The following is a 14,417-nucleotide window of genomic DNA, read 5'->3' as shown; positions in this document are numbered from 1 at the left end:
TAAACGACTTGCCAGCGTGCTACTCAAAACTGCGTTTCCCAGCCAACAAATACAAGCTCCAGAATCAGGAAAAGCAGGGTTTGGCTTGCTCTAATTTTCAGTGGTATGTCACTGGGATACTATAACTACTTTTAAATTCAAATCAGCTTCCTAAAAATTAACTGGTTTTATCAGATACAGCACAGTGGACTGTTAAACACGTAGCCTCGTGTACTGAAACACTATACATTTAATGAAGTTATGCCATTAGCAAATGTACAACATGGGTGCATTAAATCCACCTATAGAACAGCTCTACGTATGAGAGAGAGGATTTATTTTAGCTTTTCTCAATAGAGCAGGAGTCCCTTTCTTGGCTTTTGCTAGGTTTTTTAACTAAACCCAGGATTTGCGCATTCACAAAAAAACCCCCAAAGTATCTACTCTCATAATGAAAAAAGACTGATTTTTTTTCTTTTTTTATTCCAGTTCAGGAAGGAAGAGAATCATCTTGCAAGTTAATATAATCAGCTCCTTTGCCTCTATAATCTACTTCTGCTCAGCAGGAGCCCCCCAAAAAACACTTTATGTCCCAAGTGAAACGAGAAAACTACTTGTAAGGTCTCTTTTGAGGCACATGGTTCGGATGGTCACTTTTGGAGTATCGGAATCAGCGTCATCTTCCATCTCCTTTCTTCTCGGGAAGAGCTCTCCGGCATGCCGCACGCTTCCCGTCTTTCGGGTGGAAGGCTATCTGTCCCTGCCCCAAATCAGAAAGGGTTAGGATGACACAAGTTAGCACAGACACCCATTTCGCACTTCACACCTAAGGACGTACGTTGACGACTCCCCACTTCAAATTCCTCACAAAGGGTGGGGGGGGGAAAAATCAACCCAAAATCAAAAAAGGACAAGAGACAGTAAATTTCACTGTGATCACACTACGGCAAAACATACCTTCTGTTCATTGCAAAAAACGCGTGAAGGCCAAATTAAAGAGGAAAAAAAAACCAAAAACAGTATGTTGCATGAGTTACAGTGCAACCGTATAATTCCTTCTCTTTCTATTTTCCTCCCCCCCTGCCTTGTTCAGTTTAGAAAAAGGATTGAGTACAACACAGTCAGGTAAGTGGCCACAAAAGAGTAGCTGTCTTTGGCAAGAAGTCACCGCATCGACCCTCTCTGTCACCTTCTGCCCATTTCGCTCTGTCTCATGAAGTGGATGTTGTTGGCGCTGTCTGAGAGTTCGGGATACTGCTCCACTGAGATCACAAAATAGCCGTCGTAGCCCTGTACCCGGCCCGTGTTTAGCACTTGCTGCTTCTCCCCTTCTGTCCACGAACGAATCCCCTCCTCCCCATCCCGCAGTCTCTGCTGTTCCCGGGACCAAGCTTGGGCGACAGCACGCTGTCGGGCCAGCTCCAGGACGCGGGCCTTCTCCTCGTCCAAGGTGGTCCCATAGCGAGTGTTTAGACACAGTGCACCGTACTGGAGCTGGATGTCCGTGTAACGTCTAGTCCTTCCACTTAGCACTGTGTTGATCTGGGACACCGTCACATTCACGCCGTTCTCCAGGGTCCTCCGCCCACCGCTGAGGCCCAAGATGGAGAGGTCGCCCTCCGATGGCCCTTGCTTAATGAAATAGTGCGTGTCCACCCCGTCGATGGTGAAGTGCAAGTTCTCCAGGTAATGGGCGTTGTTCAGGATGGCTGCGATCCTCCGCCCATCCTCGTTGGCCACACTGATGATGTCAGTGGCCACACGCCCATCCTTCATGGCAAACTTGACGCCTTTGCCAAAGATAGAGCCTCCAGAGGCAAAGTTCTTGTTCTTCCTGACCTGCCGGCACCCGGCGATGCTGGAGCTGTAGATCCGTTCGAAGCGCTCAAGAGTGACAAAGGCCTTCAGCTGCTTCTGCACTTCACATTGGACCCCCAAAATTGACTGAGCACGGAGAGAAAGAAGAGAAAGATGTGTTAGAAAGAGAAGTCTGATCCAAAGGCATTATTAGCATGCCGGAGGCCAGCAGAACATCTTGGAAACATCTAATGAGGAGATCTTATCAACTTTTATCAACTTTTTTCAGATTTTTAATTCTTTTTAGTAGAAGAGGCGTGTTCATAAGTTATTCCCCCTAATGCTCATCGTTTCAATAAACTGAACTGTATTTAATCTCACAGACTAAAGGATGTAGAGGTAGAAAAGGATTTTGTGCCTCAGTGGTGTGAGGGTCTAGTTTGGACATGCAATTATTTTGTGCTTCAGTGTTCTTCATCTGCACATAAGAAATCACTCACCTTGTGGCCGTGATGCTTTATAAAATGCTTTCAGATTTTCTGTGAAAAAGTGTGGAAGTATTTGTAAAAGTTCCCTCCATTATAACTTCACGTTGTAACTCCTTGTGCTGTCTTCAAAAGCCCTGCATCACAGGTACGACCCTCAAAGAGGCCATAGCCTGTCTATAGCCCATTTCAACCTGGCCAAAGCAGGTTGTTCAAAACTCAAGGCAGGCCCTAAATCCAACTCCAGTTTCCTGCAAACCTTCTACAATGGTTCATGCTCCCTGAGCTAAGGCCAGCCCCACCTGATAGTCGAGTTTTTGCTTATACTGAAGCAAAAGTGCTGAGAGACAACAGCCTGGATCATTTGCAGGCAGGTACAATACAAAGTCACTTTTGCTGTTAGCGTATAATGGAGCAAGCACACAGCAAGTCAGCAGCTCATCATTACTGCAAAATGTCTTTGGAAATGCTCTCATCAATTCATGGCAACGCAGCCTTCTTACAGACCCCTGTTCACGAACAATTATTTGCTCAAATTTCACAAAAGCAAGAGGACGCTACGACAAAACTCTCCTGGCACTGCCAACGGCTCAGTTCAATAATGTAATGACATCCAGGATTAAAAATAGGCTACAAAGAAAAGTTTGCTTCACTCCAATTATTTCGAGGAAATTTAACATCCATGAAGGATATTGCCTTAAACCCATCCACAAGCTACAGGCTCACATCCTTCCCTGGGTGCCAGAACACAATTCAGATGATGCAGGCATTTCAGCGCGGACCTCTCAACTAAGACTTGTAACATGGCGAGGGAAGGGAAATAAACCCTCATTCCCATAGCGGCCCTTTCCAGGGAAGGGTCTCAAGGCATTAAAGAAATAAAATAAAGGATTTAGCATTGCAACTTGCTAAGAGGTTATGAGCAGCTTTGCTCTATAAAGGAGAAAAAAATAAAGGAACAGAGGTGCACAAGTTCAAGAGCATGTTTTGGGTTGCAAAGCACTGAAATGCCCAGGACTGACTTTTATTCGAAGTGCCAAGCAGGCTGGCGTAGCTCCGCCTTTCCCCCTTTCGATTAACAGCATAGTAGTTGGAGCAGGAACCAGTAACCTATGGAAGAGGAGCTCTTTCTGGTTCTCCCCATACTGCCTGTGGGGGATCTCGCACACAGCCTAGAGAACGTTATAATTAACAAACCGATAGGGAGCCAAACCCAGCTCTCCCGCCAACTGCACAAGTGCTCTAATTATGCAAAAACTGGACATAATTAATGTAGATGTCACTGATGATGGACATGAAGCAATTAGGTTTCTAAGCTCTGTGAAACACTGTTCTAAATAAGTGTATCCTGCACAGGCTTGGTTAGATATTCCCTCTTCAGAGAGGTTTAAATGGGCAGGTATTCTTCACAGGTGCATCTCATGTGGATTGACTCTAGGTGGTCCCCCCCCACCATCCAACACGCCGCATTCCTCAGATAGGAAAGGGCATTTCTCATTATTCATGTTGAATCACCGTTGGGTGCGAGCTCCTTCATTCAAGGATGTAAATCAGGTCTTCTGCACTACATTGGTACGTCCTGTGCTCATTTATATATCTCCATCTATGTATACATCACCACGTTTACCAACAGTTGAGTGATAAGGGGTCCCTGCAATTAACTGCACCATCTGCCGATTGTCACCTTGGGGAAAGGAGCTCTGGGAGGTCAGACAGCACTGGGCATGGGAGAATTAGTCCTATCAGAAATCTCCCCCATTCCCCTTCTATTTTGTCTTCATCGCCTTATTCTTGATGAGCTGCGGGAACTCTATCGCCTTTTCATTTCTGAGCAAATTATTAGGTACAGCTCCCCTGTGAGTACCTCCAAATTAGGTTGTCCCAACAAACCAGTGGGACTGGACACCACTCCCTTGTGTTTTCTTCCGATCCCAAATGAACAGTGAGTTTGCAACAAGCTCTGAAAACCTGCTGATGCTGAAAGACACCGTGATATGACAATCTACAGTGCTTTGGAAAAGTGGGACATATGGTTTGTAACCACATGTTTATACTGCTAAATATAAAATAAGTATTTTATAAATAATATAATTTTATAAAATTTTAAAAGCAAATACTGCCAAAGAGAGTGAGATGTTGTATTTGCACCTCTTATCATTCACACTGGGTAATTTTTACTTTAACTCCTGGTTTGGTTTTGGACTCCAACTGCTTTCTCCAAGACATGTTTCCTAACTCTACAGGTCACTTCTACCTAGCCTCAGGGCCAGAGATTGGTCTTGGACTTCTTTTAGTTAGCTGTAGAGGCATACTCTAAAATGGGGTTAGGGAGCCTTGTGAGGACAACAAGTTTCAAGTGTGGATGGTGTCCTTGGGTTTGCCATTAATTCAGTAAGGATTGTAACCTAGTTGGCACAAGCTGTGATACAACAGGTATCACAGCCAACAGCCGTGCCATGATCTACCATCCTCAAGGTCCATAGCTCAGTACCTGGGACATTCTGGCCTGAGGTAATTTTCAATTTTCCATTTTATGGTCAAATTCTCCATAGCTTTGCATTTCAGATCAGTAATTGCCCGATATAAAAGGAAAACCTGATTTTTGAAGTTTGTTTTTTTTGGTTTTTTTTGTTTTTTTTTTTACTATTTATGACCCAATAATAGAACACTGGACCTTTCCTTGATCTAGTTACATACTGCCTTCATGATATTATATGAAGTCATACAATTTCCACAGCTCCACTGTTCATCTGGATGCCATTTAGAAAGAAAATAAGCAGCACCCACCCTGCTACTGGCAGGACTTGGAAATTTAAGGGATTACACATGATGTAACAGCAATGTCACTGTCATTTCCTGCCTAAGGACACCTAGGGTACCAGGCCAACTGCCTTGTTGTTGTCCTCTTGGTCTGCATCCAGGACAGCTCCTCCTCTATAATGGGAAAGCATTTCTCATGTTGCATGTGCAACTGCAGGACTGTCACTGGCACCGTTCCTGGTGGCTGAAACACAGATAAAATGTCTGACTCAAGCCACAGAATTAGGAATCTCTTGACATCGAGTTGTGTGCCCGCTTAGAGACACTGTAGGTGGGAGGTCTGTGAAGTTAGGGGCTTGAACCACCTTTGTTGGCAAAGAAAATGAGACCTGTTAATCTGTGTCTCTCCCAGCCTTCCGTGCTGCTTCTCATGCACAGTGTAGTCAGTGTTGACTGCACGACCGTTTCAATTGCCCATACATGGATGCCCAGTGTGGTCTGAGATGCCCCAGAATGCCTTCAGCATCCGCACAGGGCAGTCAGAAACCAAAGAAGATCTGGGAGATGTTTGCCTTCCTGGAGACCACTTTCCTTACCTGGTCCCTCTATGGGCAACTGAATCAAACCCCTACTTTAGGGTCAATGGATCCTACACAGTCAATGGATCCTACAGCGTGTTCAGCTTGGTCTAAAATTAATGCCTAGCAGGTGGACAGCCCTTTAAGTGAGCTCCACTGCCTCTATGAACTAGACATTGACAGACTACAGTGGGTGCACATTTCTAGCACTCATGGAGACACCTAGTCATGGAGACACCTTAGTCTTGAATTCAGTCCTAGCTCCTAGCATCTGATCATCTGAACTGTCCTTTGGCCTCCACTGACAAATCACCCAAATGGGTGGTGTTGAACATCATTTTTGACACTACAGGGAGCCCTGCTGGGCCACCAGGTGTTGCTCTAGAAGGGTGCAGGTAATCCATGCTGTGGACATGCTTCCATGAGGAAGTTCAGGAAACACTAGGGTATCTCAAATGGCACCAGCGAGTGAGTTCATTGTAGGTCTCTGCTGGCTATTATGGAAGCTTGGATACCAAATTCACAGACAGGGACCTACATTTAGGTGTCTTACTCAAGAACAAATTCACATCCAAAGGGTTTTTCACTGGGGACTGCTTACAAGGCCTTCTGGGCTCTCCCCATCTTTTGTCAAATAGGGAAGTGGGAGACCAGACATGTGCAAAGCTGTAATACTGAACATCGTCATCACTAAACTATTACAACAACTAAACACATCTCTGTTACCTTGAAAATGAGCCCAAGATGGCTTTGAAATGACTTTTTGAGTGCATTTCTTTGATAGAAGAGTGTATTTGGGAACAGCACTTTTTTAAAGGAAAAGAAAACGCATCCAACAGAAGAAAAAACAAAACCCAACAAATTCAGGCAAACCAGAGTACAGCTAGCTCGTATGTGCTGCTGGGAATATAAAGGGGGTGGAGGCAAACAGATTATATGCAGTTCAAAGAGGCAGTGTATCCCTGACTTTGAAATTACCATTTCTGTTTCATCTTAGAACTCATTTTAATGAACTGGCAAGGAAGAGAAACAGAAAATTTCCATCCAAGGCTGCAGTGGCATGTAGTATTCTCTAAAAAATGCTGCTGCTTTTAGCAACTGTAAACCAAGGTATCCATAACACCAGTTTTACGGAAGAAAGAAGGGAATTCATAACTTATTTTATTTCAATATTTGTTGCTAGATGCGAGTGACAAATATGCTGGGTTTGTTTTTCCTCACAGTCTTTTTTAATCAGATGTCCTTAGGTGACATTTCACTTTATCTAGTAACAACCCATCGGAGAGAAGAGAACGACCTTCATCATTTGTTCGCTGCTGCACAGAGCTCCAGAGAATGGCACATTACAGAGATCTCTGAATAGCCTCTTGCATTTTGCCGGCCCCTCTTGAGGATTCGAAATACCATAGCCAGATACTATCATCTGTTGTTTTTAAATACTGCCTTCCAGTGTGAGACTGAAAGCTTTAATTTCCCATCACGGATCCAAGATGTGAAATACGTGAACATGTTTCCAAGTTTCTCTATATCCTTGTGCCATTATACACAGATAGGTGTTTCTCTTACCACCATATGGCTTACAACACAGAAAGCTACTTCTTCTGAAAGGCTTGGAAGTTATGACTTTGAAATGTTCTTCATCATTAACTCCTTCTTATTTACCCCCTAGCTCTCTGTTAACAAAACCACTCTTTAGAAATCAGCTTCTTCCCTCCATTCCACCTGGCCATCACCTGAAGATAAGTCCCCATTCGGATGTTCCCCACCAACTCGCAACTGGTGGAGGAGCAGGAAGAGACCTTCAACCACCACAGCTTATCAAGCCCCTACCCATCAGCATGGTTACACTGCACACGGGTTGGCTGGGAGGCAATGTGCCTGCTTAGTGACCTGCCAACCATGAATTCAAGTGGGATGACGGAGCTGAGCGAGTTTGGGGTTGTTCAGCCTAGAGAAGAGAAGGCTCCGGGGAGACCTTATAGTCCCTTCCAGTACCTAAAGGGGGCCTACAGGAAAGATGGGGAGGGATTCTTTGTCAGGGAGTGCAGTGGTACGACGAGGGTAACTGTTCTAAACTAGAAGAGGGGAGATTTAGATGAGATATCAGGAAGAAATTCTTTACTCTGAAGGTGGTGAGCCCCTGGCCCAGGTTGCCCAGAGAAGCTGTGGCTGCTCCATCCCTGGAGGTGTTCAAGGCCAGGTTGGACGGGGCTTGGAGCAACCGGGTCTAGTGGGAGGTGTCCCTGCCTAGAGCAGGGGGGTGGAACTGAATGGTTTTAATGTCCCTTCTAACCCAAACCATTCTATGATTCTATGATTAATGTCTTTGAGGCTTCAGCTCCCTTCCCCAAATCAGATCCAGTGGAAATTTGCCACTACTTTTGCAAAACATAACTAGGCGCTGATGGACAGGCATACAGACAGCATGATGGCCCGAGCCCAGGACAAAGCACCCGCAATGTGAGGATGTCCTCCCTGAATGATGAACACTGGCAGAGCCATTCCCTCCAACAGATTGTCCTTGGGAGAAGCTCTGCCAGAAAGCACAGCCCTCCACTCACTCCCTGGCTGAGCACCCCAGAGCAGCCCATGCCTCCAAAACGCTGCTCCATAAGGGATGCCAAAAGCTGCTCCTCCAGCCCAGCATGCAATGGGCACTGCAGAAAAAAGGATCCTTCTGGAGGCACAGTGCTCATGGGATGGAGAGAATGGTATTTAGAAATATGATGTAGTTAAGGATATAAGCACTGACTCCAAAACACCCCTCCCTGCAAATAGAGTTGTTCTGGCTCCAGCAATTACCTGACAGTTCAACAAGACAAAAGAGAAGAAAAAAAAACAAACACAAAAACCAACCCAAAAAGAGAAATTGGATTCAGATGCAGCAGCTCCACAATATGCCAGAGGTCACCCAGAGTCCCCTGGTGGCCAATAACACTGAACTTGTTCAACAAACAATTTACTGACAGCCCCACGGTTGTAGGGAGGAGGGTGGTGGTGGGGGAAAGTGCTGCACGACAGAGTATTGGATTTTAAATGTCACTCCAGAGCTGCAGGGGGTTAGCGCAAGGTTTATGACATGCTGGCTGTTTCTAAGCTGGTGGATGCTCAAAATCAGAATTATCTCTCCCATCTTGCAGCCCTGCGAGGCAAGTACCAACAATGTTTTGGAAGGAGATGCTAGAGCCCTGTGGTTATGCACTCTGAAGAGATACGAAGCAGCCATTTATGGGGAGTAAGTTGCTTTGCTGATGTGCTCCTGTTGTTCATTCCTCTCTGATAAAAGAACTGACTCAATCTGCTGGGCCACAGCTTTGATCAGCGAAGTCAGTGGAGTAACTCAAATTTACTTGGGTCTATCGCAAGGAGATATGGGACCCAGAGAAACCAGGGATAGGATGACAGAGAGATAAGAAAGCTGTGGTTCATCACTCAGAGAATATCCCTGGATTTCCAGCAGGATAGGCACTGTCCAGTGCCTTGTCCAGGCTACTTTTCAATGACAAAAGATCTGGAGCTTCCTCTATATGCTCTGGAAGATCACTTCCCAGTTTGATCTGAAAATATTGTCTGAAAAAATGTTTCATTGTCTGAAAATATTTCCTGTGCTTTCATTTAACTTTGTTTAATTCTGTCATTTGCTATGTGAAATTTTCAAGAGTTTATATTTTCTTCCACATGCTTCATCAATAAATACAGAGACAAGCAGTAGGAAGGAGGGCTGGATCGTGTCTGGGAGCGCGTATGTGTGCCTGGAAGGTTTGGGAGCGAACAGAACTACATGTGAAACATCAGTGTTGAATGCACGGACAGGCTTAGGAGAAAATGTGTTCAGGTACCATATGGGACTGAATTTATTTTATGCAAATATATGCCTATAATATGCTGGATGTGACAGAAAGGAAGGGAATCCTGCTCTACAGCACTGGAGAGCCACTTGCTATCACAGCATGATCCTGCAACTGCAGACTGAAATAAAAATGCTCCTGTTTTGTTGCTGTCATAACACAGGGGAAGAATATGAAACAACCTGCAACGGTTAAATTCCACTTTCAACATGTGAGTGTAAAGTGACTCATCTGGAAGCGCAGTGGCTGCATAAAGCCCTCTGTTACCAAGCAGGTCCCTGCACAGTCCTCACTGCAGCTCCTTGCCTTAAAAACCTGAAAGGGACATGGAGATTTTCATTCCTTCTTATTGCGCATTCAGGCAGATTCACCTAAAGTGGGTGGACGGAAGGGAGGGCTGGTTGGTTTTATTTTCAGCTCAGCTGCCTGTATGAGCCAGTGTCAGTCTTCATCTCAAGCTGTCACTCAAGCTACTTGGCTATTCAATAAGCCTAATAATAATAATGAACAAATGATAAAATAATGATATAATAACACCACCACCACCAATAATAATAATTCCTGTTGCAGTTCTGCAAGAGTTATTATCTACAGCACAAAACAATTTAGAGACAATCTTTTGTGCAGTCTCTGAACGAGCCTTCCCTGTTTGCCTTCTCCTGTACGGCTTTGTCTGGGGAGACTGTGTCACATCAGAGAGGAGGAAAAATCCTGAGGCTATTTCTCATCAGAGAAATCGTCTCTATTAGCATCTTATTGTTCAATCCAAGGCAGAGAGAAACAAAAAAGGAGCCTTTGAGCTCCAAAACACAACCGAGTGACTGCGGTGTAATGGTTTTCAAGAGTCAACTCAGCCATGGTAGCAAAACGCATAGTTCGTTTGGTCCCCCTCTATTATGAAGTGATATGTCTTAATAGAAATCTCTCGTTGAAGTTGAAGCTGGTACATTTTAGCTTGTGTTCACCATAGCTATGAGGCTGAGTATCAAGGGTGGGCTGACATATGACTCTTTTATTAACCCACAGTACCTTGTTCGTACTTCTGAGTGATAACTTGTGGCTGGGGAGATGCGGCATTGTATTTTACCTCCTGGTTTAATACGTGTACAGGACCTCAAGATTTCAGCGAGCTCGTAGATAAAGAGGCTAGGAGGGCAGCTGGGATCAATTCCACTTCCTACCATTATCATTTCATTAGCAGAAATGTTAAGAGCATACCCTGATCTCCCCAGACAAATGGTGCCGCACTGCTCTCGCGATGTTCGAATACACAGCAATAGCAAGTGGGAATTCAGACTAAAGAGGATTCAGACTAAACAGATGAAAGCAACCCCAGGATAAAATCAGGCTAGGCGATAAAAGAGTATCCTGAGAGGTAAATGACTTTTTCAAGGTCATATAACCAATAAGCAGTAGGGCTGGGAGTAACCCAGGGCTCTCAGATCCTGGCCGTGTGCTGACCTTTAACAGCGCTGCCTGCATCTTTCAGCTGAATAATTCCCAACAGGAAGAGAGGGGGAAACGATTGGGCTGTAAAAGCTTTTTTCTTGCCAATTTCCTCATTGACTTTTGTGCCAGCACTTACCAAAATGGCTTGTGATGCAGGCCTGTTTTTAAAAGCAGGACACGGTGACTTGGAATTAAACTCAGGGAAAAATGAAAGTTAACTATCAGCTAAAACTTCTTTCTGGTGACACCCACTGCAATGCAGAACAGTTTCCTAGGGAAGTACTGGGACTTGTTGTTTAAGACATTTTAAACCAGACTGACTAAGTTTCTAGAAAAAAAACCCAACTCTGTAGAAAATGCTCCTGTATCAAGATTTACTTTTTTTCACTCCCAAGAATTTTTGGTGCAAAGGCCGTGAACTTAGCCTACAATATGTGATAACTTGGCCTCTTGCGGGAGAAAGAAACAGTAACACACCGTTTCATTGCGCAACCAGCAGAAAACATCATAGAGAAAAGCACCATAGAATCATAGAATGTGTTGGGTTGGAAGGGACCTTTAAAGGCCATCTAGTCCAACCCCCCTGCAGTGAGCAGGGACATCTTCAACTAGATCAGGTTGCTCAGAGCCTCATCAAGCCTGGCCTTGGATGTCTCCAGGGATGGGGCCTCCACCACCTCTCTGGGCAACCTGTTCCAGTGTCTCACCACGCTCAGTGTAAAGAACTTCTTCCACCATGACAGTAAGGATCTTAAGATGTGATTATTCAGGCAGATTTCACTGGGGACTGATTGTCTTAATCTCCCAGCGTATCTGGGAGAACACGCTAAGAGAGGTTTTTTTTAATAAAGATTTCAACTGGATAGTTTGCTGCTAAGTGTGTGAGATACAGTATGGAGTTGCATGGATCACCTTGCTATTGTCCCATTCTTGGGTTTTCATCTGTGTGTGGATTAGCTCATAGGACGGCTCCATTGCATCCATGTCTGGCTTGGGGTAGCCGGGGATGACGTTGTGCAGCTGGAACCCAAAAGTAAGCAGCCAACTGTTGACATCTGGAAGGGAAGAGAAGCATAAATCAAGTTATCTGATCTCCCAAGCAGGGTTGCCCAAGAGAACGGCACAGAGGAGGACCCTATGGTGCCCGATACTGTAGCAGTCTGGCCAAAATGATGAGGTTCTGCTTTGTGTGAAGAGCACAAAGCTTAATGGTCCTTGAAAGAACCATGTGCCAAAGCTGGGCTTTCCACCTCCAACCACAGTCCAGTTCTGCAGTTTCCCAGTTCTGAAATAGAAGCATTGGCAGTGACCACATGGCCCAAATCAAAGCCAACTCCACATCTGCCCTTTGTCAAGCAGGAACCGGGCGCTGCTCTAAGGTGATGCAGGAGAAGCACAGGAACAACACCACATTAATGGAAGCTGAGATGCTCCAGCCAAATGGGAAGTGTTGTCCAGTCCTATAGTCGGCCCTGGACATCTCAGCCTCACTACTTCTCTTCCTGAGGCGTCTCAAAGGGACTGCAGGCTGAAGACTAACTAAATTTAGAGCTACGTGAGCCAGAATACCAGGATATCCAGGAAAAACAGCATGGTCATTCAGCAGGTGCTCATGGAAGAGGCTCTGGATGTATCCTCTGCTTGTTCCATGGCATTTCCACCTCAGTCCTGAGTTTCTTGGCGTTTTTCATAAGAAGGTGTAATTTGAGTATTAAACCAGTGAAAAGTCACATGTCATCTTTTACAGCGCCATTTAAATCAGCCTCCACACTGCCTGCAAGGTATATTATAGTGCCAATAAGCGTAATGATACAAGACTACTTTGCTTGGGTACTTTTCACAAACCCCTTAGAAAAAAATCCACGGATGGTGAGAAAACTGCTGGCTTCAAGCGATTAACTATTGTCCTATGCAAAAGGGGGACCACTGGCACTGAAGGGAAACCCAGCCATTTGGGACATCATTCCTGCATTCACTTGACGGTACAGACTGCGAAGTCTTCCCTGATTTTTGATCGCACAGCTATTAGGAATAGCAGCTGAAGGTTAATCCGCTGGAGGAAATAATGAGCCTGGCTAACTCCTAGATCTGCTCAGAATCAGCATCCCTTGACGATCTCACCTTGTTTGCCTTCACTGAACTCTAGAGAAGGACACACCTGCTACAGTCCTCAAGCAATATGGTGCGCATTTGGGACACAATTGCAAGAAAAAGAAAAGTATGAAAGTAAAGTTTAACTAATATCAGCTCCCAACGGTCTAAAGTGTTTTGGATGTTACTGGGATTGTGTTGGTGATTGCTCTGCTTCAAGCCAGACGTAAAAGGGGCTTGATTTTCATTTTGCTAAACTCAATAAAAGCTGCTGAAACAATCTGAAAAAGGGACCAATTTAAATAATCAAATATGCATCTTTGAATATTTTTTCTCCATTCCCCATGAGACCTAAATGAGTGTTTTGAAGAGCTGGTCGGAAAAGAAATTATGGATGCAAGCGGCAAATAAGGCACTTCCAGATGACTGGAGAACCAGGAGCCAAACAAACACACTATCTGTTGCTTGTTTTCTTGCAGGCCAAAATGTTGAGATTGGGCAGATGGCCAGAAAGCCCTTACGACAATCCATGTGGAAGGGGGAGGATTTCTGTAATAAAAACACTTCTGTTCACTCAATGTACAGATTGTTTTTGGAGTGTCTTTGAAACAGAGAGGCTGGGGGGTGGGAAAGAAATTAAAAGGCTCGTTTGATTATTTTTTTTTGCCTAGCGCTAAGCCAGCCTGCTTCCCAATCCTTCTCACGTGAAATGAAGACCTTTGATGTACATATTGTGGACCAGGTGGTCAGGAGAACAAAGTAAAACGGTGAAGGTCGGCATTGGTGCGGGACGCATTTTCCAAGCACTTCACAAATGCTAAAAAGGATACAGAACAGGGATGCTGAACAGCCGAAAACTGTGTAACGTGTCTGGAAAGACTCAAGAGAGGCTTTTTTTTTGCTACTTCTCAGAAAATCGACTTTCAAAACATTTGCAAACAGGAGTTTGTTCTTTTTGGGAAGAGGTGTTGGAATACCCAGAACAAAAAAAAAAAACAAACCCAAAAAACATGGGAGGAAGGTGTGGAGCTGAGAAAACAGAGGGGAAAATACTCATTTGCCAAGAGGCAGTGACAACTTTTTTGACAGAAAAGTACATTTCACATCACAGAGGTTTTTTTCAGCTACAGTAACCCTGCCAACACATTTCGCAGTAAATTCATTTGAGGGCAAAGAAAAAGAGTGCTTAATGCAGACACATGTAATGGAAATGTCAGTTCAATCCATCAGGATAGCTGAAGCTGGCAGCAGAGCTCTGCGCCATGAAGTGTACAATCGCTAAAATATTCATGTTTGACAATGGGCCTCTCAAAACGTAAATACCTGCTTCTGCTCTCCCCTCCGCACGCCTCCAATTTGTACCCACGAGCTCAGAAACCTCATCGGTGGAGACCGAAGCGTGCGTCGTTTGCCTGTGTCCTGGGCGCTGA

At 44.8% G+C, this 14,417-nt stretch overlaps 1 protein-coding gene across 9 annotated transcripts in view; it reads right to left on the bottom strand.

Moving 5' to 3' along the window:
- Positions 1–211: 211 nt before the first annotated feature.
- TENM4 (teneurin transmembrane protein 4) overlaps positions 212–14,417 on the bottom strand; it is a 1,293,844-nt gene continuing 1,279,638 nt past the window's right edge. For all 9 annotated transcript variants that reach the window (XM_063326345.1, XM_063326336.1, XM_063326383.1 and 6 more), the window contains 2 exons: positions 11,809–11,951; positions 212–1,923 (listed from right to left, as the gene is read on the bottom strand). In XM_063326345.1, the coding sequence (XP_063182415.1) occupies positions 1,165–1,923; positions 11,809–11,951 (902 nt within the window). In that variant the 3' untranslated portion in view covers positions 212–1,164. The remainder of the gene's footprint in view (positions 1,924–11,808; positions 11,952–14,417) is intronic.

The sequence above is a fragment of the Chroicocephalus ridibundus genome, chromosome 1, assembly GCF_963924245.1.
Source record: "Chroicocephalus ridibundus chromosome 1, bChrRid1.1, whole genome shotgun sequence".
Classification (NCBI taxonomy): domain Eukaryota; kingdom Metazoa; phylum Chordata; class Aves; order Charadriiformes; family Laridae; genus Chroicocephalus; species Chroicocephalus ridibundus.
The sequence above is the reverse complement of the archived record's forward strand: the minus strand, read 5'-3'. Positions and strand labels throughout refer to the sequence as shown.